Raw genomic sequence first — 26,839 nt, 5'->3', positions numbered from 1 at the left:
GGTAAATTCACATTTCAGCGTTACGTGCAATTCCATATTTTACGAAGAGCGAGAAGTTGTGCAATATTTCGATTCGCGTTTGTGATCCATAGCGTGCAATAGAATGTTTCTAGCGATAGCGGCGCGTATTTATTTTTTCGTCGTCAACAGTTTGTTGTTCGACGGCGAAGTTTGATACAAACTCACTCATTCAATAACGATATTTTCTACTGCATAATAGTGATATTTTATATATTAATTACTTTTTGACTCTTTTCAATAATTACATAAAATGTAACTTGATAGTTAAATCATAAAGATGTAGTTGATTCAATATATTTCTTTAAAAATTGCGGTTTAAAAGCAGTGACTAAAAACAAGAAAAGTTGAAAGAAAAGCGAATAAAACACTATAAATTACATTGCAGTTTACACGTGTCACAATATGTCAAAAATTGGATTTAACGTATATAAAAACATATATAAACGCAAAGTTACCGGTGGATTTTAATGGGAAAATTATTGGTGATTGCGGGCGATTGTTAATCAGACGTCAGAATGCCAGTCGCTCGATCCTTTCACATCATAGATTTAAGTAGCATTTATTTTCATTTTTACTTCTCACAATGTTTCACAAATTTGCTGAGCCACACCTTCTTCTGCGAGAGCAAAACTGACTTCTTCCTGTCGTGATCGGCTATCATTTCGCACTCAATATAACTTAACATCCACTTAGTTTCTTCTAGAAAATTATTAGCTGCAAGTCTCTCTGATGGCTGTAATCAGCGTGAGTTCTTCTTTCTCACCATTAGAACGATCCTCTGTCGGTTGACGAGAATGTCATGTCTTATTTTCTACAATGATGAATAATATTGGTGCACACAATTAGATATTTTTCCTGTTGTGTAAAAAGGAAGAGTAGTTTTTACAATTTTGTGTGCGCAGAATTGAAATTTGGCTTTAAAAAAGTGCGTACCACATCAAAATATTGTACAATGTCTCATGTGACTAAACAGTTCACCTAAGAAAATCCGCGATAAAAGCAGTCTGAAAATTTTATATAAGATATAAGATTGTGACGTCGGTTGAACGAGACGTCACTTTTGTGGTCACCAATATCCGTTATAATAAGCAGCGAATGCGGTATGTCGCATGCGAACTTAATACGCAGCCTGTTTTCTATGTCAGTCATCGAACCGTTTGCTTTCTTTCACAATAAATAGCACAGCTCGAACAGCCTTTCCTGGCTTCGGTAGGTAATTCGATAGAACTGTGTCAGTGCCCATCTCAGAAAAGGGAAAACTTCGTACCATCTTAAAAGCAGTTTCTGGCATCGCCGTTTCTCTGGAAAAGTCTTTTCGTATGATATACGCGGTACTGTATCATTCCTCTTCAAGCGAGATCCATCTTGTGACTGACAAGCTTCACAAAGATACAGATAGAATTTTTTTATATGCTGATTAAAAATGACATTTTTTTTTCTTTAGAATTAAAATTGAGAACTTTCTCTGCGTTTTTATCTGCTTGAAGAATGACATATATGATATATTATTTGCAAATTTGAGATACAATATACATTTTATAATAAATTGTAAACGTTTAAAGCAACATTGATCATACAATTTTTCGCTTGTAATTCTTTGCAGAGTTAATCGATATTTGTGTTAAAAAAGCAAAAAGTTCAAGAATTAAACAGTGCTTCATGCTGCAGCGAAGAATGTTTTCCTACATGATTAAAGGTGCACTTCTTGTTTAATTACAAAACTTTAGAGACATCTGCGAAGTCTATATGGAAGTGCTATAGAAAATCTATAGCAAGCATTAAAGCGTAAACTTAAGTTCTCGCAGTTCTCGGTGTAAGGGAGATAAGTGGGGAAACCTCTGCTTCGCGAACATCATTACTTATTCCCGCGTAGCGCGGAATCTGGCGACGACAGATTTATCGGGTGAAAAATTCACGGGGAACGACGACGTCGCCGCACCGTCTTCGGTTTCGGATTGCCAAATGGGAAAACGTTGTTCCTGTTGCGGCGAAATTGCTCGACCGACGTCAGTCTGGCCGAAGCGAGAAAGTGCATGCGGCACCACTGCAAATAAATCGATGTGACCGATATCTTTTCGCCGAAGCCCATCTCCCTTGGAAAAAAGATTGCTGTTTACGGAAGCCATGTATAATTTAGACGCCGACGGGAGCTTCTTGCTTATTTGCAATATTTCTTTACAAATAACAGTTACAAATAACGATTGCAATCGGTCACTGCACAGAAGATAGACGTCAATATTTTTATACGAGTGAGATGCACAAATCAATTACTTCTTTTCTGTGTATTACGTCCAACTTACACACATATACATACAGCCGTATGAATAAAATGGCGTGAACGCTTTTATTTATTGCGCTGCAAACACTTCGACAAATATAAATAAAAAGATATTATAAGAACATACACAGAGAGTTGAAATTAAAATATTTACTCTGTTATAAGAATTATAGAAATTGTGAAAAAACACAGATTGCGAATTTTATAATTCTATACACACGCACGATAATATTTGCAAGGAAAATTTCATATTTAAAACTTTGCAATAAAAAACAAGATTGTTTATATGAATTATAAAATGTGCTTTTACATTTTTTCATTAAATGTGGAAATCAATTTTTTCCGACTGACTAAATTTTTATTTTTATTGTCTCAAAGCCTTTAAATTTTTATCACGGCATTTGCAAGCTGCTCGAAAAATGGCGTAGTTAATTTTTTAATGTTTTAAGAAAGTTTTTTTTAGACTTTTTTTGTATCTAATACACACGGCGCGTTATGAGTGCTGCACTTCCTGTTGGATATTTTTGGATTGAATAAATTGTGTTTGGATATTTATTTTGGATCGTATAAGATCCAAATATGATATGATTAAAAAAAGGAGAACTCTATTCAAATAGCTTGTTAGCTAGTTAAAAAGTTGGTTATTCAATTTAAAACTGAATACAAAACAAAATTTCTTTATGCGATAACGTACTCTTGACGTTTAGTGTACTTGTTCTAAGAGCACTTGTTCTAGTTGCACTTACAGTTCACAAGGAACTATAAATAAATGTGCATCTGATAAAACGTTAATGACGTCGTGTCAATTCTCTATTCAAGTATATCCGGCGCGCGTACCTACATCGGAACGTCTCGATAGACATTCTTTTTCTCCCAACATCCGCAACGATTGTGTTCGAGCAGCATGACGAGACGGTCAGTGGGTGGGATCGTTACATGGATATATCGTTAAGAAGGAGACATATCAAATCTGTGATTTCGATCATGAGGGGCTTTAATGGACGCGCGTGACTAACCGTCCTTTACTTCGTGCGGCGCGCTGTCAAAGTCGTTGACACCGGAGGAGTCGAGATCATTGATCGCGCCTCGTTTGCACATACGCGTATTGAGAGCTACTCGAAAGAAGTACAGACTGTACAGGCCGTTTCAGGAGAAAAGATCAATATTTCGCCAGACTATAAGTCATTGTGAATCAACAAAAAAGAATATATGAAGTAAACGAAAGAAAGAATTGAAACGTAAATTGTGACACATAGCTCGTAGCTTTTCATTTCTGTCCCGCGGCTATCAATGTATGTCTGTGTCAACTATATGTGTTAATTTTGATACGAATAAAAACAACAAATTATATTTTGTCACTGCGTTCTTATCTCAAAGTATCGTTCCAGTATCGTTTATTTGCTTTGCAGTTGTATCGCTTCCAAAAGTAGAAGATTGCAGTTGAAGGTAGAAATAAATAAACTTTGACTTGGTTTTCGAGGATAGATATTCGCTGAATGATCCTTTTGGTTTCGTAGCCTTGATTTACTGATCTATGCAAATCAGAAATAATCCAATAATCTCAAGTAACTCGAATAATTCCCATTCCCATGCGCGTGAGAGGAAAACTGGCTCACTTGCCACACTAGTCAATTACATAAATTGAGGTCCGCAAGTTACTTTAATTAAGCGTTTAATTCTTCATTAATCCCATGGAAAGCTGCGTCACGTCTTGTAATCCTGCAAAGTCGACGTTTCGACAGCGCTACATTTCTCGTGCAATTTAACACGTTGGATCCGAGGCGAATATTACACTTTGAATATTTTAACATACTACGGAAACGGAATTTGCAATCTATATTTAATTAAATAAGGATAATTAATGATATATCCAGTTGTATTTAAGTAGGATAAAAAATAAAATGGAACTATTTAATTTACTCAATGTAAATTTAAACTTTTAAAGTAAAATTTTGGTCGTTTAATTAAAATTTGACTTTCCGTATTGAACATCGCTATTTTTAAATAAAGCGGACTTAAATTTCTAATTTTTAATGTAAATTTTTTTAGCAAATAAGTTTTAATAATTTTGTTAGACTGCAGCAAAACGAAACCGCTGTTATTCGGCGAAAATTCTTTTATACAGTAATGTAAATATACAAGATGTTTTACAAAATTATATATTAAAATGTTTAAAGAACATTATTTCTTAAACAAAACGTTTGCATATTTCTAGAGGAACTATGAAAATTTATCGAGGTCCTAAATTCATATTTTAAGTTAGGACATTTAACCCTGAAACACTTTGTATAAAAGAAAATTAGTATTTTAATGCAATGTGTGCCACAGCAATATATTTACGACAATTTACGATGCTCTTTACAATAGCGAGAGACAGATAGACCACAATGCTCAAAGTTTTCTACTGGCTGTCTTATCACGGGTCGATAGACTTCATAAAAGATATACGATATTGCGAAGTGATTAAAAAGAGTTTTAAATTTAATTTTTTGAAAGAATTATTCAATTATTTTTTGGAAAAAATTTTTAATTTTTAATGTAAATTTTTTTAGCAAATAAGTCTTAATAATTTTGTTAGACTGTAGCAAAACAAAACCGCTCTCATTCATTTGTATTCAGTGAAAATTCTTTAGTACAATAATGTAAAATATTTTCATGTAATTTATATGTGCAAATAACAATTTTTTTAAAGAAAAAGTAAACTCTAAATTCGTCGGAAATATGTAAAATATTTTCGATAGCTTTGAGGCACTTTATATATATACACCTCACGAAACAAAACGAAACGAAAGTCATTCGGTTTCGCGACTCACATCCCGGGGAGACGCGAAGAGGATTTTACACCGTCCGCCGTTCGCCTCGTTGACGACCATCGCATCACCATGCGGCTCTACGGTAAAATTTTTGCGGCAGAAGCGCACCGCACACTGGACGTCACGAAGCGACCGTATATTATGTTACTGTGGAATTATTCAATTTTAATCCCACGTCACTGTGCTTGCGCAACCGCAAGATCTCCCATGTGCTTGACATACGTCTTTTCCTTTTTCTCGTGGCAGTACTTACTGTCAGAATATGCGCATTGTCAGAGTACATATACGATATATGGTGCTCACATATATGGCACAATCATACGATAATAAATTATGTATACATGTATATGTGTGAAGATATAAATACAAGGAGATCTAATCACACATTGTAGTTCGTAAGTTTAATTTAGATATAAAAGAAAAGTAGACACAATTAAATATTATTTACCGCACTTTGAGAAATGCATTAAGCGGTTCAGTAGTGCCAAATTATCGTCAGGTCATCGATTCGACTCTGACGAGAATTTGTCGTCACAGCTTTTCAGCTGCGATACGGTCGTAAAATCCGCTTTCCTTGCTTTCAGGAATCCTCGGCAATTGTCCCGAGGTGCAGCCACCGCAATGGGGAACGGTGAGAAAGCAGATTCTTGAAGATGGTACTCTGCAGATTATGTACTCATGCGAACCAAGCCGTAAAGTCAAAGGTCGCAGGTTAGCGATCTGCATCGGCGACCGTTGGAATCATCCTGTTCCGAAATGCGTGCCTCGCGGTAATGTATTTATTCTAATTTACTTTTATTCTAAGTAAACCACGTATGTTTTTCACTGCAAAATTGCTGCGCGAAACGTACGTTTGCACTCCACTTGAGTTCTCTCGTGGGATTAATTAAGCGCGGATAACGAATCTACATCAATCTCCATGAGCGCAGTTGACATTCCTTCATTCGTGGAACATATTTGTCATCTTCTTCTGTAAGCCATGAGTGATCGTAAACTTAATGATTATTTATTGCATTGAAATATGTGTATACTGTATTGTCGATAGTTGCGATACACCAACAGTACCATTAATAAGTTACTCATATTAATATGTATTATTTTTGCAATAGTGTTGAAAAAAAGCAATCAATCGATATTTATTTCATATATTTTACTCAAACACACTTGCTTCAGATAAGCTATATTTTACAACAAAATTCGATTAGAATGTTATTTATAATTCTAAAAATTTTGGTCTAATATTCTCTGACGAATTAACTGCCAATCATTCTTTGAAGCCTATTTTACATGCTTTTGCGGTTAAACTAGAAATAGGATTAAACGTTAAAATAGAATAGAATTCTATTTATAATTCTTTTAATATGTGTAATATAGCAAGATAGATTTCTATTTCAAATTTTGTCGCGAATTACAGATTTAGTAATGGGCTCAATGAAGCTTTTTGCATTACTCTTGGATTAAAATCCGCGTGAATCATCGATTTGTGTGTATCACTGTACCGTATAATGTCGCCACGAGTCCATGGCTATGCGGCATTATTCTAATTTGATCGACGTAAGTCAATTATCCACATGAAAGGGAGCCTAACTCCTCGTGCCTGGCGGCTAAAACCGCCTCGACGCACGTGTTCAATAGACTGACGGACAAATCCGTTTACCACGAGACATCGAGCTGTCGAATAAAGGGACTCGTGGTACCAAACTCGCTCTTAATGCCGTAATGCGGTTTACTTACGCATTCGATTGAGCTTCCGATCGATAGATACAGATAGTCAAGAGATTCGTTTTATCGCTCACAATCTTATTCCGTGGTCCAGAAATAAATGCAAATTTTAACATGTGTAAAAGAAAGCAATGTTTTTCGTTTTTTAATAGTGTATAGAATTATATAATTTAGATATGATTCTTTAAAACAATAGAATGCATATACCGTCCGATCAATTTGGTGTCACGTCAATCTCCAACTCTAATCGTATAACTTAGAATTGAAATTATTTTAAAAATCGCAGTTTTATGAACGATATGTCAAAAAGTTGCGAAAGTTTTGAAGAACAATTTACCCAAGGCGCCCATTCCCATGATTTGTGGAAACACGACTTCACCGTGGGATTCAATTTTCACCGATGCTCAAGTTATCGGCATATCTTAGGCCGAGAGTTGGCACCGTTCCCGACTTCGAATATATGTCTCTTATTCCTCGCGCTACCCTTTGAAGCTTTAGGGTCAAATAGAGAATTTCTCTTTTAATTAAAAAGCGAAAAAGGCAACGACTGAACTTGTAGCGATCTGAGCAGGAAACTTTTATCGATCTAAATATCCAGATATTACAAAACAATTTCTTTTCTGTATATTTAAATATCAGGTCGATATTATTGGTATATTTAATAGCAAATTGGGATCGCTGATCGCGAACGGGTGTTCTCTCCTTGCCGTTCAGAACGTTGACCAGCAACGGCCGGGATTCCGGGACGGGGAAAATTCGCGGAGTGGCGTTTCGGTGCTTCAGGAACGCGCCTCGTTCCATCGCGCGTGCTATCGGCGGCACGAAATTCGCCGACATGGCATAGCTTGCATTCGCCTCGATGGAGATAAGCCGCCAAGTCATACACCACATGGACGTTGTACGTCCCTTCCTCCCTTTGGATTTAGCTTTGGTCAGGATGCACGATGTATTTGATGGTGAGCGAGAGAGGAGCTTGCGTGCGCAAGTTTGCGTTTATTCAATTAGACACGCGAATGCCTATAAATTACTCGAGAACGGTATGGAACGTAAAGTGTGAAGATGACAAAAAAGTAATGACGTGATTGTCCAAAAAATAAAAAAATTGCCATTTTATTTTATTTAGATTTAAATGAGCTGAAGAGCTCTATGAAATAAAAACAGTGTGTGGACTTTTTGTGCCAACTACGCTTCTTAAAAACTAATATTTTATGTTGAATGTAAATAACATATGTTCTACCGCTTCACGCGTACATTATTCAAATAATACAAGTACGCATGTGAAAGATTCATTATTTGATGGCAATCTCATCTGCGCGGTAAAAGATGTATCCACCTGGCGTTGGACCATCGTATATATACATATACATATATATATCCGATGAGATTAATCCTCGTATTCACCATGATAACGCTATGCTCGAATATCTCTAGAAACATTTTTGCTCGGTAAAGCAATTCTATTTGAAACTCATTCGGTGAATACGTATGAGCGACGAGAAAATTTAATTAAAATTCCTTTAATTATAGTCACAAAATGAATATTTTATTTGTCAGCACAATAAGCGCGCAACGCGCTGATGATTTTACGTTAATGAGCGAATATATTCGCATTTATCAATTATTAACAATAAATGAAAAAAACAATAAGCGACTTTATTAATTTATAATGTATATTGACGAGATAAGAAACTGACACGTTACGTTGTGTTCACTGTGCAGAGTTATTTCGACCAGATCGTATTGATCTTTATCTTGGCGATCAACCAATCATTCCGTACGAGGAGAAATTGGCGGTGGAGAGGATAGACAAGTTAAAAAACCACAGAAAAACTAAGGAGAGCAAGAAGAAGAAAAAGAAGAGGAGAAAGTTGGCGCGGGGAAAATCTACCTTAATCTTGTCAAAACTACTGACAACAAGATTAAATGAAACTGTGGTGTCCGAGCTGGATATCAGCTGCTTCGCGAAGGCTCTCGGAAAGGGACTCATTAAGGCCCCTTTAATCGAACACACTTCTCCTGCCAAATACGCTAGGTCCGTTACGTTCATTAAGACAGTCCAGATTAAACCTTCAAGTATAATAAATATCATAGAGGTAAACTTTTCAATAAGTTATTAGTAAGAAAAGAAAATTTTTTTGAGTTGAATAGATTCGGACGAAAGAAGATTAAATATGTTTCAAGATGAAAAGACCAATTTTATTAAAAGAAATTTTATTAAAGAACTGACTTTCTAAATTCTATTTATTAATGTCGACTATTATTCCACTTTTGCAATATTTCTTTTATAGTCACTAGTCTATCGTTTTTAGAAAAATAAAATTATACATGCTATTTAGAAAGACTTGTAATGAAAGAGCGTACTGTTTTATAGAAGGAAGAATATACTGCCACCCTACAATCGATATCTCGTTGCGATTTACGAGTGCGAGGATAGTTACGCTTTCGTCGATTCGACGACAGACAGGCTTTTCTGCAGCAATTACACTTGGCTTGGGCCACGTCCGAAATGCGTGAAAGAAAATCGTAAGTCAGATTTTCATCGTCAGTATATTTTCAGTATAATAAATCTCTCTTTATCGATGTAATAATCACGCAACACGATAAAAAGAAGCAACTTGTATTTTTTTTTTGTGTCAAAAGAGAATGATCCGAAAATTTCAATAAAAATGATTGCTCGATAAGCACGTAAAAGAATTGGATCTCGTAAAATAATAATGTATTTGTTATTAAATATGTTTATTGCCTTAGAACCGCCGATCGATAAGGTGAAACGTTGCGACCAGGATACACGTGAATGCGAGCAAGTGTGCGAGGATATACCAACCGGCATAAAGTGTTCCTGCTTCGATGGATTTCGGGCTAAAGGATCTTCTTGTATAGGTAATCCACATATGCCACAGTTGTGGTACTAACACATATAAACTTATACACATTTTTATATTTTTTGAGGAAAAGCCAAACTCACATTTCGACACTTGATACTTCCGACAAAATTCTCACCGAAAGTCGCGTGTATTCTTTGTATTGGCTATACGTTCGTATTGATTCATTGTCGTTGGATTCGCCTGCCGCTTTCGATGTTTCTTTTCGATATGCCAATTTTGCATCTACCGTACACAAATTTATTTTATTTCCAAACACGAAGGTAATGTTATCGCATGAAAATAATAACGGAAATATAATATAGGTTGTATGACTTTATCGTTTTTAAAAACAAATATTCGAGTAAATGCCTTAATAATAGAATTATCGATTTTGCACGATTGGCATGTATCGGATTATTTAAGAATCGGATTGCGCATATTGTTGCGTGATATCGTCCAATATCGAGTTTAAAAGCCGTTATCGACTCGGACATTTTCTCGCATTTGCCGGTTTTCTGCTTTTGCCCTGACCGTAATATGCAACATATTTGCAGATCGTACATTTGTAGTTCGACGATTGCTCGATACACGTGTAATGTAACTCCACAATGCGCGATTTTCCAACGTGTCAATAATACTCGATTATTGCCATTAAATCCTTCGCTGCAACTCAATAATATAGTAAGAAATAGCCATATAAAGTGAGTATATATAAATATTTTGAAGAATTATCATTACTTTATTTTACTCAGCAAAACACGTAAATTAATTATGTAATTTTTTATGCAACACCATTATTTTATCTAAAAAAAGAAAAATATGTAAATTTTAAAAAATTAATGTTAATAAAATATCTGATAACGAAGCGAACTTCTATTGGTAAATAATATATTGGTAACTAATTTCTTTTTCCTGATATTTTTCAGATATTGACGAGTGTGTCGAAGGCACAGCGAAATGCACCGATATTTGCGCCAATAAAGTCGGCTCTTATTCTTGCGAATGTCATCATGGTTTTCAGTTGGCAACTGACGGTCATTCTTGTGAAGGTGAGTTTTAATAAATATTTTTTAAAATTTACATATTATTATTTAAAATTTATTGTAGCTACTTAAAGTGCAATTTACTCTCTTATTATGCTTGAATTTATTCAATATAATTTTGCACAATATAATTTAAAAGCAATCCCTATCGGCAAAAACTGTACTTGATAAACGGGCTTTTGTGTCGAAAACTACGATACATTACTCATTCTCAGATGTCAACGAGTGCCTCTGGAACAATGGACACGGCCCTTGCCAAGGCACTTGCCACAATCTCGAAGGTAGTTACAAGTGCAGTTGCGCGGACCTTTCTGGATATAAATTAGCTGCTGACAATCACACTTGCCAGGATATCGACGAGTGTGCACTAGACAACGCGAACTGCTCTCATCTGTGCTTGAACACACCCGGAAGTGTTTTCTGCCTCTGTCCGGACGGTTTTTATCTGACCGACGATTGGAAGACCTGTCAAGGTACGAATACGTTAGTTTCAATCCAATAATTTCCATTTTCTAGCTATTTTTTATTTTATACGAAATACTGAATAAAATATCTAAAAATTTAATTTGCAACACGGTCGTTCTGTGAATTCTAATTAGATATAAAATCTACTTTATAATTTAGATCGATTAATTTTACCGATTTTACGGTTAATTATTTAAAACCTCTCTCTCTCTCATTTCATTACAGTTTCAATTATAAAAGCGAACATTATAAAGTCTGAATTATTGCTTTCTTCTAGATATTAATGAATGCGAAGTAACGCCGAAAGTTTGCGAGGAGAACACTGAGTGCGAGAATACAGTGGGGTCTTACAAGTGCATTAGTAAAATGCATCCAGAAACAAAGATCTTTCGAGAAAAAGATTACGATAGTGAAGATGATAACGAGGATGACGACGGTGATTACGGAGAAGAGATTACGGAATCACAACAGAATTTGAGATGCGAGGATGGCTTCAAGAGAAACGAAAATTTTGAGTGCGTTGGTAAGCTAATAGTTATAAGTTTTGGTTGAATAAACTTAAATATACTGAAAGTTGTTGAAACTTAAAAACAACGTATTTTTTATTTTATTCTAAAATATTAAATAAATAGAGTCGGATTATGCAGAAAGTTACAATACTATAAACTGTGTAATGTAAGTTTTAAAATTGAGTTTTAACAAATTAAATAATTTTTAAACTAGAGAATTATATGTGTAGATTTTGTGCAGATGTTTAAAATGAATAATATTGAACTAATAGAGTTGCGTCTTTGAAGAGAAAATTGTATTATTGTGAAAAAAGATGTGCAGAGAGTATTGTAATCGTAACATAAAATGATTTCACTAACATATCTCTTTAGATATAAACGAGTGTATCGAGAATGAATCGCACGGCTGTCAGCACGAGTGCGTAAACGAACCGGGCGGCTATCACTGTGCTTGTCGTACCGGTTACGAGCTCGAGGAAGACGGTACAACGTGTAAAGACGTGAACGAATGCAACAAGCCGTCTCGACCTTGTTCCCACATCTGTCACAACACAGACGGTACATATGTGTGCGCGTGTCCTCCGGGACTCATCTTGACAGACGACAATGCGACTTGCGCGGAGGATTGCACCTTTTTGGCGGATCTTTGTTCTCACGCCTGCGAGAACACTGAGAACGGACCGCGATGCTCTTGCACGAAAGGATATCGAATTCTTCAGGACGCACGCACGTGCATCGACGTGGACGAGTGCGCGGAAGACTCGCACGGATGCTCCCACGATTGCGCGAATCTGGTTGGATCTTACAAATGCGAGTGTCCCGACGATATGTTCTTGGATGATATCGGAAGAAACTGCATTCCTTCCGACACGTGTAAAACCGCGAATTGTAGTCAAATTTGCGAGAGAGATCGGGATACCTATAGATGTATCTGTCAAAAAGGATACATCCTACAGGAAGACGAGAGAACTTGTCAAGATGTCGATGAATGTCTCATCGACGAGCACGATTGTAGCCACGATTGCAGAAATCTTGAAGGATCCTATTTATGTTTCTGTCCGACGGGGTTCGAGCTTGGAGAAGATAATCGTACGTGTATCGCGAAGGACGAATGCGCAAAGGAAGATAATAATTGTACTTGTCTCGCGGGATACAGTTATTCGCAAGAAGAGCGTGTTTGCATAAATATCGATGAGTGCCAGGACGACCATAACTGTTCGCACAATTGTATCAACACTAACGGCTCTTACCATTGTGAGTGTCCTTCTGGCTGGCATCTGCAGGAGGACTCCAGAAACTGTCAGCCCTCGAATGGCTTTTGCGTCGAGAATTACGGTTGTTCGCATATGTGTGAGCAGAATGATGGCCAGATTCGTTGCAGTTGCCCGAAAGGATACAAGTTGCACGACGACGAGAGAATTTGCGAGGACGTGGACGAATGCGCCAAGCTGGACAATCCTTGCTCCTACAATTGTGTGAATCAAAATGGCACTTTCGAGTGCGTCTGTCCGGCAGGATATCGAATCGGCGAGGACGGCAAGACGTGCGAAGACATCAACGAATGTATTGAGGATAACGGGGGTTGCTCACATCTCTGTGCAAACACGGAAGGCAGCGTCGAGTGCGCGTGTCCTGATAATTACAAGCTGTTGAAAGACGACGGCAAAACGTGCGTCGAAATAAATGCGTGCTCTATTGATAACGGAGGGTGTTCGCATTTCTGTCAACATGACAACGGCCGAGCGTCCTGTTCCTGTCCACCCGGGATGATCCTGACCGAAGACGAAGTAGTGTGTATGCACGAGAACGAGTGTCTGAACGAAGATAACGGCGGCTGTTCCCATCTGTGTTCTTACGAAGATGAAAACGTAACTTGCGCCTGTCCATCCGGTATGATCCTGTCGGAGGACCGGAGACTTTGCGAGTGTCCTGACGGTTATCGTTTATCCCCGCAGAACAACATCACATGCGTGGATATTGACGAATGCCTGGAACTGCGAGATAATTGCACTCATCAATGTTTGAACACTCCCGGCGGTTTCGATTGCAGTTGCAATGCCGGTTTTTCGCGAAACCCTCAGGATTCAGCCTTTTGCGACGACGTCGACGAATGCGAGACTGAGAACGCGGGATGCTCGCATTCTTGCACGAACCTGGTGGGCTCCTTCAAGTGTCTGTGTCCGACCGGATACGCCCTAGAGCGTAACAACCGAACCTGCGTTCTAGTGGACGGCTGCAAGCGCGATAACGGCAATTGCTCACATCACTGTCATCGGGAGGAGAGCGCCGACGGAGATCCGGGCATTCGCTGCTCCTGTCCGCTCGGCTTCCGCCTGAGACGCGATCGTCGGACTTGCGAGGATATCGACGAGTGCGAGGAATTTGAGAACGACGTGGACTCCGGCTGTTCGCACACGTGCGTAAATACCGAGGGCGGTTATCACTGCGAATGCCCCTCCGGCTACATTCTGATGCCGGACGACAGGAGAAACTGCGTGGATGTGGACGAGTGTCTGACCAGTAGGCACAATTGCTCGCACGACTGTGTGAACCTGCTAGGCAATTATGTGTGCGCCTGCTATGAGGGACATTATTTGCATTCCGACAAGTCCACCTGCCTGGACATTGACGAGTGTCGGGAGAACAACGGCGAATGCTCTCACATCTGCACAAACACCATCGGCGGCCACTTCTGCTCCTGTCCGACGGGCTACGAGCTGACGCAAGACGAGAAAACTTGCGTCGACATCGACGAGTGCGCGTTCGCGAACGGCGGATGCGCCGAACGCTGCGTAAACGTCGAGGGCGATTATCGTTGCGAATGCTCGTCGGGTTATCAATTGGCATCGAATCGCAAAAGCTGCGACGATGTCGACGAATGCGAGAACAACGGCATTTGTTCTCACGCGTGGTGTGTCAACACCGTGGGATCCTTCCGCTGCGAGTGTCCGCTGGATTACAAATTCTCGAATGGATCCTGTCGACCGTCCGATCCTTGTTCGGACCGTAACGGCGGCTGCGAGCAGATTTGCGTTACGGAGTATGGTACGGCGGTGTGCTCATGCAAGGAAGGTTTCCGAGGAGACGAGGTTGATCGTACGAAATGCCGCGATATCGACGAGTGCGAAGGACAACACGATTGCGATCATATTTGCGTCAATAATCCGGGCTCGTACGAATGCAGGTGCAAGGAGGGATTTCAAATGGTGAATTCTACTTGCGTCGGTGAGTAAAGTTAAATGAAACTACGAATAAAAAAAATTATTATTAAAACACTAGTTTATTATACAGAGTGTTCCAGCCGCATCATTCATTAATAACAAATTTCTGATGTCATTTGGAGACGACTTTACACCAAAATATCGAAGTTACAATGGTTTTGGGATACTCTGTATGTGCTAACAATAAGATGTAAAGAATAATAAATTTATTCGCTCCAACAGCAGCGGCTTGATTTGAGTTGTCTTTCAACTGGAAGTTTATTTCCTTTTTTTTTTGTAAAGATAGCAAGATATTAAGTTTCTTATGAAAATAATAAGAAGAAAAGATTATTCAGACAACTCATGTTTATGAATTGTTTCTTAAACTTTACATTTGTGGTTAAATTTCTAAAGATGGTATCATCACATCCGGAAAATCCGGGGTTAACGCGCGACTCTTTGCTACACGGTTTCGCCGCTTGCTCGTGTTCTAGTTTCGAAGCTCGCTACAAAGTTAGACTTACTCGCTTAGCGTAGCGGAAGTTTTCACGCAAGCGACGTGTGTGTATGCTTTTCAGACGTCGACGAATGCGCAGCCGGTGTCTGCAAGGGCAACAAATGCACCAACGTGCCAGGCGGTTATCGTTGCGAGTGCGAGGCGGGATATCGATTCCACGGTGATACCTGTGTAGGTTCGTGAAGCGAAACGTTTTCGGAAAGAAAGAAACGATCGTCGCTTAATCGTACTGAACTGAGCTTGTTTTTGCACAGACGTCGATGAATGCACCGAGAAGGCGCCTTGCAGCGAGCGGTGCGTCAACACACCCGGTTCATATTATTGCACGTGCCTTCCCGGCTTTCGACTGCAAGGCGACGAATGCGTAGGCAAGTTGCAACGCGCACTTTGCTTCACACGTCACAAAACAATTTATTGTTCACACGCTCTATATATTTTTATGATATTAATTTCGACAATTCAACGTATGGCTAGATATCGATGAGTGCGAACAGCATCGCGACAGATGCGATCAAGAGTGCATCAATACTGTTGGATCTTTCACTTGCGCCTGTCATGCCGGATACGCGTTAATTTCAAGGTAAGATGCAAATAACGAACATTGTTACAATTATAATTACTATTCTAATACATTTTCCACTCTCTGTGTGGGATTGCATAAGCAGAGAGCAGTGTCAAGACGTGAATGAGTGTTTAAGCCGAAACGGCGGTTGCGCTGGCGAGTGCATTAACACCGCCGGAAGTTACTACTGCGCTTGTAGCGAGGATTTAGTGTTGGCACCCGACGAGAGAACCTGCATCTCACCGACGTCGAGATGTCGCGCCATGGAACCGCCTTTACACGGAGAGGTGCAAACTATTGTGTAGATGTCATAAACTATATTAGATGCAAAGCGAATCAATAAACCGAAATATCTCGATTCACGAGAAGCGTGTCGGTACTAAAGTTTGTGTTGAGTTTTCTTAACATTTTAAAAGTTTCTGTGAAAACTTGCTCGCAGCTTGACACAAAATTTAACAGAAATATACACGCTTATCAAAATGGAACATTTTTTTTTAACAAAAAAGTCTTCGAAGTAAAGTAAATATATACACATATAAAATATTACATCAACACCGAACTGATGCGGAATAACCGTGCTAGAGTGTAAGTTAAAGTTTGCTCTCTGAACTGTATTATTCACCCGATGTTTTCTGCGACTAATCGAGCAGATCAGATGTCCGGGTCATCCTTCCGGCGCATCCGTCTACCCGCAGGGTGCCAAGTGTCACGTACGATGTCGCAGAGGATTTCGACTGGAAGGAGCACACACGAGACATTGTGTTAGCGGAGGCCGATGGAACGGCAGAGAGCCTATCTGTCTGCGCGAAGTTGTGACAGACTCCCTTTACAATCCAAGTAACTCGTTCCTCGCTTCTATGGCAACAGGGAAAAACGCTGCAGGCGCTGTATACGTCGCAACTTTGTGGAAAAATTAATCAAAACGTTTATCGGATAAAATTTTTAACAACCTGACCCTTGCATCAGACGGCACTTTAATACAGGCCGTTTATACTCCTATTTTATCAATTATTTATTATTTTGACAAAAATTTCGCTTGTTTGCCATTGTTATTTTTAAGTCAAGATTTATTTCCCGCAACGGTTTTATCGAATAGCGTCTGCAATATTTTTCCTGGGGCTTACATACGTACGCTGTTCTTTTTAGAAAAACGTTAGTGAACATAAGTAGAACGGTAAGCGATGAAACATTGTTCTTCCCGATCTATACGAACGAAACGTTCGGCGCGCGATCGAACGTGAAACATTGCCGATCCGTACCAAATAATTTAACGGCGAAAATTCTCGAACGCGTTAAATTAGTCATGCAGCTCGGAGCGGCTTTTAATATTACAAAGTTCCCGTGTAGAGGCTGCCTGCTAACGAGATCATACGTTAACGCCGCCCCTTAACGAGCTTACGCGGACCGGCGGCTTTTTACGTTCCGCTCTTTTCCTAGCGCTCGTTTTACCCTTTGCCCGCTTTTTCATGCTCGCGCACATTTTCGCGATTCTTTTTCGCCGCGCTAATTGTTTCGTTTAATGGAAAAGAGATTTTGATTCTACGTTCATTTCGGTTCTTGCGGACACGTATACCCGCTAATACTCGGGGATCAATTTTTGAAACGGAATATTTAAATCGTCTTCTTTTACAGCGATGTCTTTTAAGCAATTCCAATGATGGACATTTTAATCAAATTGGAATTGAGATTATTTTTTTAATTAAGATCGCCGAGACATTTTTCCTCTGTTTGTTAAAATCATCGTTAAGTTAAGTTTGGATATCTTGAAACACCTTACATTCTGTATGAAAGTCTATATTTAAAATGTAAAAACACTGCGGAACAGGGCCAAGGAATTTTCCTCTCTGTTTATTACGAAATCAACTAATGTATGCGAAAAATGCGAAAACAGGTTAACTGAAGAGACGAAACAATACAGTTGAATTTATTACAGTCATATGTTTCCTTCGAAAACAAAATTGACTAGTTCGGCATTTTGCACAAATCAGTTGATTTTACAATAAACAGAGTGGAAAAATTTCCTTGGCTTATTCTTTGTAAGAATATATTCTTATATTTCACGTAGAATTTTACCAAATTTTACGCAAAGTGTTTTTGGATTTTCAATTAATTTAATGATGGATTTAATAAACTACGAGTGTCTCTGGCTTTTAATTAAAAAGATAAGATTTTAATTTCAAATTGATTAAAATGTCTATCATTGAAAGTAAGGCTTTCTGGGACTTTGCACGACAGTGAGCGGTTGTTATTATTATTCATAGTGTAAAATAAGAAGAAACGCGATAAAGTTTTTATACTCGACGCTACATTTTCCGACGTGAAATATAACGCGCCTTAAGAGTTCAAGTATACGCGGCGTGATGATACGGGAATTGCGCGACAACGTAATTTCTTACGTTGTATTACAGTGCGGCGGAGAATCGGGTTTGTATCGGAAATTTTACAATCGACTTTATTACCGCAGACACGCCACGGCCGTTCGTGAGCTGCCCCCAGGACATGGACGTCGAACTACCGGCTAGGCAGAACACGATACGTGTAACTTTCCCACAACCGAAGTCCAACATGAATTGGTGGAGGTAAGAAGCGCGTTATACGCGCAAAGAAGTAAAAATTACATTTAAATGTACGACGAACTGTTAGGTTTTGCCACAGAGCAACGCCGTTTTCATAGACAAAAACTTTGCACTTTGAAAAAAATTTTACTTGATCAAAATATTCATCGTTAGTACACGGAGAAAATTTCACATCAAAACTTACTATGATACAGCAGCAGCCGCGAACCACAGGGGGAATTATAAGTTTAAATATTATGGCCATTATGTGTAAAACGTAGTAAAAACGTCATGGTCTGCGGTTACCGCTGTACATAGTAATTTTTGATATAAAATTTTCTCTGTGCATTAATGATTTCTTCTCCCAACAGGATATCAAATAATATATCCTATTTTTATAAAATTCGGTATAATCTTTGAAACTTTACTAATTGTGTTTAGTTATCAATTGATAAAGTTTTGATAATTTCACGTGGTACAATTTAATATTATCTATTTCGAGATTAGCGTTAGAAATGTAGTGAACATTTGATATTTCTGCCTTCTTTTTTATTAATTTGAACGACGTGCACTTTAAACGGCACACCGGTATACACTGTTACACCACTAAGTCCTTGTTTCTTTTATCTGTGCCTTTTTTTTTCTTAGATACGTACAAGCCTCACCCCCATGGGCAAAGCAGTTGCAAGCGGATCTGCCGGCGGGTACGACGATCGTTACCTTCACGGCATGGTCGCCGGTCTCTAATTACACCAGCACCTGTAGGATCGTGATAAGAGTACGCGGTAAGTCTTACGCAATATAAAAGAAACTAGGAATAAAATCTGCTTTAAGAAAAATGCATTCTGTGAGCTCCTTTTTCTTACGTTCAAATATCATCGCGCTGATAAGTGTGGCCGCATTATAAACAACAAATCGATATAAACGATTGGTTTTAAGTTTTTCGGATTTCTTATCCGTCTTCAATTTTACACCGACGCAACTTAACGATATAATGTGAAATTAATAGAAATTTGCTTCACACATTTTAACACCGCAAGTAAAATTTTTTTTCTTTTAATCCTCTCCTTTTTAATCCTTTAATCTTTTAATCTTGAAATCTTTTAATTTTCGATTATCTGTCGAGAGAATTCAAATGAACAAGTGAGAATAAAGAGATATAGGAAGCCAATGTAAATAATTTTGTGTGTTATGAATTTAAAATTGCGCAAAAGTATATTTTCATCAGTGTTCTTTTTACTTAATTTATCTATTTTTCCGAGGAAACTTTTTTGTATGAAGGACAATCGATCGGGATGGGAATCGGTTGGTACTCGAATCGGCTCGATGCGGTAAACTTTAGTTTCCACGGCAAAGTGCACTCCATCCCGTCTCCGTCCCGCTTAATTACTCATTCGGAAAGTTCGTGAAACTCGCTTTAAGCAAGTTCCTTCCGCAACGCAGTGGCTGGAAGAAGGAATATACCTGCGCATCGCCGTAGTCGATATGCGATTACGCAGAATAAACTCGCGCCGATCGGACAAAGTAGTGGAAATTCCGCGGCACCTTCAAAACTCTTAATGGCTCGATAACCGCTTCATTCCGCCTAAATGTCGCTCCTTTTTTATTCGGTCGGCTATATCAGCTTCTTTCGCTTCCTGGATTTAATTTTCATTTCGTTCACTCTGCAATTTTTATGCGAAATCTGACATGATGAGTCCTCGCGGGAACAGTCCTTGATAATCAAGATGCTCGGCGTTACGTTTTCAGATACGGAGAATCCCAAAGTTACAATGTGCCCTACGTCGTTTGAAGTCAGGTTGAGCCCAGGAGAACGAAGCCGACTGATATTCTGGCAAGAACCGACGTTCACCGATAACGTCGGCGTCGAGCATGTTTACAAAACGAGGGTATGTGTCAAAGTCCTGTATTCGCATTTCATATCGACATTCGCTATCTGGTGCAGCATTATATATGTATGATCTTCAATTTTTTTTTTTTTTAACTTTTTGTAAGTGTGTACAAATTTATATTGCAATATCACATATAAAGTCCACTTTAGACAATCTATAATTTGTGACAGAATTTGGAAATTCTATCTATAATATTTTTTATTTAAAATTTTATTTAAATTTTTATTGAAAGTGGAAACGTTTCATGTGCCATGTAACACCGGAAGCGCTTGAAAAATCAGAATTTACACGTGTACAAAATATATATCTGCGGTATATGTATTTTGTATTGATTCTTCAAATGCTTTTTATTACGTAAAATAATAGACAGATTTTCACCTCGAATTCTGCAGCGAATTATAGATTGTTCAAAGTGGATTTAAGCAACTGAAAGTTCTTTCTTTCCTATCAGCAATCTTGAAGTTAATTAAACATTTGCCGTTGACAATCGGGCATATTAATCGAGCAAAGATAACGTTCATTAATTATCCACTCGTGTTTCGAGAAAATGAGACTCGTGAGAAAACACTGCAATGCAGCGAAAGATATCCGCGATTTTCTTCGCGAGCGTATCCGCAGGAAAAACTAGCCGGACGATTAATCATTGTCGGCCAACGCCTCTCTCTCTTCTTTTTACTTTTCTGGCGTTTTGCCGTGAAAAGGGTTGTACATGTACTTTATTAACGTAATAACAGAGATTACCCTGTCTGCACGATAACTGGCGCATGGATAATTGGTGGCTTGCGTTCTCGATAGCGCGGGTTATAAATGGTTTTGGACATTATGCAACCTGACGCTTGATCTGATTAGGCAAATTGAAACGAGGGCCGCGCGAATAAATGGTAGCCGTTTAATTGAACATGTAGAAAAAAATAAAACATTCATCAATTAGGATCGTGTTGAATTCTAGCGGGGCGTAAAGCTGCCCGCTACGGGCAAGATTGGTCGATGCTTTCGCGCATATGCGACGGATATTTTCCTCGAAGGAAATTTGCATGCAATCGCGCGAAAAGTTAATTATCGTATATCTCGCATGCAGGGCCCCGGACACGTGATGTATCCCGGCGTTCACAACGTGCGCTACATCGCCTCGGATGCAGCCGGAAATCGAGCCGAATGCCATTTCTCGATACACGTGAGAGGTAAATTTATGCCATTGTATGTTCGCGAGAGACCGAAAAGGTTTCGCGGCGAAGAGCCGATCGACGTTGCAACGTGACACCGTAAATTTTCTCCAATGTAAAATACGATCGCGCACATTTTTCTTGGAAACATAATACATTTATTGTATACAAGAATAAGGTTAATCGAATATTTGTGTACTTGCAGAATCCGAGGACCGTCAGGATTCCGAGGTGAGTAATCGAGGGAGAAATCGTCGTTGTTTCAAATATTACACATCAATATACATAATCTTGTCCAGTCATTCTTCATTTGAGTTCTCTTTCACTTAAATCTGAGTACGAGTGCCAAGATGAAATCTTGCCGCGTCAATTCTCGGTCGTAAATTGAAAGGGTTTCTTCGTAACGAAAATATAGAGGCATCAATAACTTTTATGGTACAAGCGTTTAAAGAGAAGCGGTTTTGTCGCGCGCGAGTCTTCGTGAAAGCCCGAAAGATCCTTTTCGAGGATATACCCATAAGTTAAAGCATAAGAGAAATTCATGTGAGAGGCGGCTCAATGCACTTATCTCCTCGTTTAGCCGAGATTCTACAGAAGAAAGATGCTGATGTGTCCCGGCAGACCGCCCCAGCCCGTGCCGAGCTCTTCTTACAGCGTAAGTAGACAAGAGCTTTCACGATTACGCGAGGATGAGATTCGGGAAAGTATCCTAACTCGGTTTGCAGTGGCAAATACCGAGCGGTTGTTACCTAAGATATACCAGAATCTTCTCGGGAGCTTATCAGCGACATCCGGAATATCGGCAGAACGGTTATCAGGACGCTGGGACTTCTTATCACGAACTTCCGCCTATTCAGCAAACTCGGAGTCGCCCAGGCATTGGCAGAATGTACAATATTGATGATTGTAAGTGTATATGTTTTGGTAGTAATATGCACAAGAGCGAATATCAATAATTTTCCGCGCAAAAAGTTATTGTTAAGATGTAAATATTTACTATAGAGATTCATATAGATTACCTTTTTACATAATTATATTATATATTTCTTTCAGCGGTCTGACAGTTTTCCGCTTCCTCGAAAATAACTTTTAATGGAAATTATCTAGCTATGCATCGCAATTGTAAGCTCATTATCATTAGAAAAACTTCTTACCACATCCTTTACACAGTTCAGTTCTCTCAAATCTTCTTTTAATGGTCCAAATACATAATCTGACGGCGCCAGGTCTGCGTGGAGGATGTGGTAAGTTGCTCTTCTAACGATGACAAATAAATTTCCAACCAAAGAAGATTTTTTTTCAAGGAATTGGAAATCTGTCGGTATATTAAAAGAAATATTTTTATATTATTTTTTAACAATAATTTTGGAAAAAAATATTTAATTTATTCTGTATATTTACCACAAAAAGTCATGGAATGTAGAAGCCAAAATCAGCGTAAATTGCAATCGATAATTTCGTTTGATCAGCGAACCGAATAAAGGCACGAAAGAAAGAAATCGAGAAAAAAGTGAAGCAAACCGTGAATGTCTGCGATTGTTCCATTATGAAAGATACTGCTGATGGCATCCTACGGTATCGATCGTGCGAATTCACAGTCCGCGATCGGCGGTTTGACATAAAACAGCACGTGGACGATTTGCAACACAACGAAATCAAGGACTAAGTAATCGGAATGTTCCAAGTGTTAGCACCGGGGAAGTTCGTCTTAAACATGCAGTCGACGGCACCCTTCGTGATCGAAAGCGCCTTCGCTTTAGTCCTGACGATCTTGTTAGCGGCGCCGTTGATCGCACGCCTTTACTATCTTCTCGTACGTGCTTCCAATGAATTATTTTCTAACTTGTCTTGTAGATATACGCGCGTGCCATATTGGGATTCGTATGAACAAAATGCTACGATGAAATAATATTTTTATTCGCGTTTCTCGACGCAGCACTTCCTTCCACAAACAAAAACGAAAGAGAGCTTGCGTCCCCGCTTTTATTCATGCGACATAGCGGCACTGTCGATGCGTTATCTCGAAAATGTTCGGGAACGCGTTTTTTTTTTAAAACTGGTGCATCGATAACTGTACACCTCGCACACTTCCGCGGTGTTTGAGCGGAAGCGTTGCTGGACTGTAAATTTTCCAATTTCTTTCGGCGAAACTGCGATATAACATTCGCGTTTATAACACAATAGTGGCATTGCGGAATCGCCATTCCATCGAAGAATCAGCTATATAAAGCTACGTAAATTATAAAGTCAGAAGAGAGATAAAATTTGAGATAAAATTTTGCCGACAATTTACATTCCTATGAAAGCATATACAATTATGAAGAAAATTTGAAATGAGACTAAAGTAGTTTGTCGAAAAATTTTCTCTTTTTCAAAAACAACACGTATACATTTCATATTTAACGCGTTGAGCGCCATGTGGTCACCGATGGTTATTTTTTCTAGCATATAAAATTATTTTGTAGCCAACGTGGCTACTGCTGGGTCACAAAAGAAAATTAAACACACAGTAAATAAAAAAAATTAAAATTTTTTAATTTAATATAGTGAACGCAATATAATTAACAAAAAAATTAAATTTTAAAAAATCTCGAAGTAAATTTAATTTCAAAAGCTAGTATACACAACGGCATAAATGCTTTGTATTTCCGGTTAAATATTTGCGTTTTAAACGCATCGTCTTTGAAAACTGAACTGTTGATTAAAAAAAGTTGAAAGCAAAAATTCTAAACAGTTAGCGATTTTAACGCGACGCTCAACGTGTTAATTTCTCTGCATATTTTTTTGGAATACTTAATATCGTTACGTGTAGGACAAGCCGCTGAAAGCCTTCACGAAGAGAACCATTTCATCCTCTCGTCGGCATCGCGTCAATCAATCATTAGTGATGCGTTATCCGGCTTCAATTGCGACCGATTCCACATCGAGTTCGAGTCTGCATCAGGAGTCAAATCTCAAGATCAATCCCAGGCCGAATCTACAGAGCAGTCCGAGTATCCTGAAGAGCCCGAGTCGACACGAGGATCGAACGGAAGGGAAGATTGGAGATCATGGACCGAAAAGACGGAAACGTCCGTCGTTGCGTCGTTCCTTATCCTTCGCAGATTCGGAGCATCCGATAATCGATATATCGAACCTCGACTACAAAGCGTATCGTCACAAGCTGATCGAGGCCACGCTGAGGAAGCAATACGACGACTTTCAACCGCCGGGCAATGTCGTTCTGAATTCCCTGCATCTGAACTCGGCTGACTCCGTAATCGGCGTGCGACTGAACGATCGATACGATCACAGTCTTTTCGACTTCGTCGAGGAGTACTATGACGCGAGTAAGGCAACGAGCCGGAAGAGAGACGAGCGTCTTCACCCGCTGGATCATTTTTTGACTAAAGGCGCGAGAAGACCGAAGACCACCGAGAAAGAAACAATCACAAACGAAAATATCCATTGGAAGTCTCTGGATCGCGAAGATATGAAAAATTACTCTCCGGCAGTCGTTAATAACAATTTTTCAAAGCTATCCGGCATGGATAATAATGGTAATCCTTGCGTTCATTCACCAGCGCAAATTCTTTCGTTCGGAGATAGCGGCGCTTCCGCGATTGTGAAGAGCGATTCAGATTCAAAACTGGAAGTATCGAATAAAAACATGACGCAATCCCGTAAACCCGATCAATCAAAGTCTAGATACAACATGGAAAACAACTATCTCCCATCCGCCAATTCTAGTACGCGCCAGGAACTTTCGTGGACGACGAGAAGTCGGTCAGCGAGTGTCGAAAGTGCTTCGACGACATCGAAGGACATTGCGTTATCCCAAGTCACTACATTACCGGAAAGGAAGCGAGTGACAAGATCGCCATTCAGGAAAAAATCGCAGGAATATCCCGTTGAATTACCGAACGAACGTCGAAAAGGGAGGAAGGGCGAGTCGAATTTTATTTCCAGCTCCAGCGAGATTGTGAGCGTTCGCAGCGATTCCAGCAAGCGCCGGGACGACCGAGTGTCGCGCGAATCATCGATAAGCCCCAGGAATCGTGGCGTGTCGCGTCCCCCTTGGCTGTTGGGAAATCGCGGTGCCTCCTTCAACAGAAAGTACGGAAATATTACGAGAAATTCCGCAAGAGTTGCGAGACCGATGTCGGCGCGCGGGAGCAGCGCCTTGTCGCCGAAATTGGCAGTCTCGAATCGGGAACGCTCGAAGGAGCCCTCTTTGGCGTCCGTAAGCCGTAATCTAGTGTCGCCCGAGCGGAAGGCAACGAATTTTATTGCACCGCGGGAGAAAGAACTTATCGAGATGTCGACTGAGCGGCGGGAAGGCAGCCTCGCGATGTCGTCGCGTCAACGGCGCGATAAATTAAAAAGTGTTGGGAACGGCGCGGCAAAAAGTAACGAAAAGGGTCGAACTTTGAAGACGCCTGACGATTCGTTCGAGGAGAGAATACGAACTGCGAACAGAACTGTAATCTCGAGGACGCCCGACAACGCGTCGTTTTTGTCGTCACGAGCTCGGACGCAAGTTTATCAAAAGCCGCGTTCGTCGCGGACCGCCGCTTCCGCTGACGCATCCGCGAGCGTCGCAGTTTCGCAAACTGCGGCAACGAAGGAATCGCGATTAACGAGCAGCCGATGCAGCAGCGGTGCGAGAAAGAAGCCGCCGTTCCGTGGGAATACGCCGGAAAGGCGCTGCGAGCCATCGGCCGTGCGGGATCAGCGGGAAAACTCGGCAAGATTAAATCGCGGCTGCGGGCGACGATTGAGGAGCGCGGAGAAGAATCCGTCGAAAGGTGCACCGCTAAGCCCGAAAATTGAATTATCCGCCCAAGTGTTAAACCTCGCTGACGATACTGACAAATCCGCGATCCCCAACGACGAGAGACTCGCGGAGCACGCGTTTCCGATCGATCCTCGAGTGAACGCGAAAGCGACCGAGAGCGATGCAACTCGAGCGATCGCGAGCGCAGAAAATGCGGAAGCGGCGAAAAATGACGCGATATCTGATAACACCGACAACGTCGCTCGGTCGGAAGTTCCGGAAATCGTACGGAATCTGCGAACGAGAGCCGCCAGCGCGAACAATCTTCTCCAGAGGTGCAAATCCGCGTCAGCCTCGCATCCGGCGCTGAGAGATGCAAATTTCGAGGCGAGAAGCGGATTAAACGGCGCGAAATTGAATACTCGATCAAATGACGCGGTCGACAAAATGAGATGCGACGAATCTGCGAAAGCGTCGTC

General features: G+C 39.9%; 1 protein-coding gene across 3 annotated transcripts in view; it reads left to right on the top strand.

The window, feature by feature from the left end:
• LOC105673564 (fibrillin-2) overlaps positions 1 to 26,839 on the top strand; it is a 34,786-nt gene that overhangs the window by 5,029 nt on the left and 2,918 nt on the right. For 2 of the 3 annotated variants that reach the window (XM_067359653.1, XM_067359652.1), the window contains exons 2-21: positions 5,697 to 5,882; positions 8,554 to 8,866; positions 9,206 to 9,357; positions 9,583 to 9,714; positions 10,625 to 10,747; positions 10,957 to 11,214; positions 11,484 to 11,729; positions 12,088 to 14,940; positions 15,494 to 15,607; positions 15,687 to 15,800; positions 15,907 to 16,012; positions 16,098 to 16,281; positions 16,645 to 16,831; positions 18,459 to 18,573; positions 19,198 to 19,334; positions 20,299 to 20,438; positions 21,520 to 21,622; positions 21,810 to 21,835; positions 22,185 to 22,259; positions 22,330 to 22,510. In XM_067359653.1, coding sequence (XP_067215754.1) covers positions 5,697 to 5,882; positions 8,554 to 8,866; positions 9,206 to 9,357; positions 9,583 to 9,714; positions 10,625 to 10,747; positions 10,957 to 11,214; positions 11,484 to 11,729; positions 12,088 to 14,940; positions 15,494 to 15,607; positions 15,687 to 15,800; positions 15,907 to 16,012; positions 16,098 to 16,281; positions 16,645 to 16,831; positions 18,459 to 18,573; positions 19,198 to 19,334; positions 20,299 to 20,438; positions 21,520 to 21,622; positions 21,810 to 21,835; positions 22,185 to 22,259; positions 22,330 to 22,510 — 5,745 coding nt within the window. Of the gene's footprint in view, positions 1 to 5,696; positions 5,883 to 8,553; positions 8,867 to 9,205; positions 9,358 to 9,582; positions 9,715 to 10,624; positions 10,748 to 10,956; positions 11,215 to 11,483; positions 11,730 to 12,087; positions 14,941 to 15,493; positions 15,608 to 15,686; positions 15,801 to 15,906; positions 16,013 to 16,097; positions 16,282 to 16,644; positions 16,832 to 18,458; positions 18,574 to 19,197; positions 19,335 to 20,298; positions 20,439 to 21,519; positions 21,623 to 21,809; positions 21,836 to 22,184; positions 22,260 to 22,329; positions 22,511 to 24,416; positions 24,551 to 26,839 lie in introns of those variants that run through there. The other variant, XM_067359654.1, reaches the window with a different exon arrangement.

The sequence above is a fragment of the Linepithema humile genome, chromosome 7 (genome assembly GCF_040581485.1).
Source record: "Linepithema humile isolate Giens D197 chromosome 7, Lhum_UNIL_v1.0, whole genome shotgun sequence".
Taxonomy (NCBI): domain Eukaryota; kingdom Metazoa; phylum Arthropoda; class Insecta; order Hymenoptera; family Formicidae; genus Linepithema; species Linepithema humile.
The sequence above is the reverse complement of the archived record's forward strand: the minus strand, read 5'-3'. Positions and strand labels throughout refer to the sequence as shown.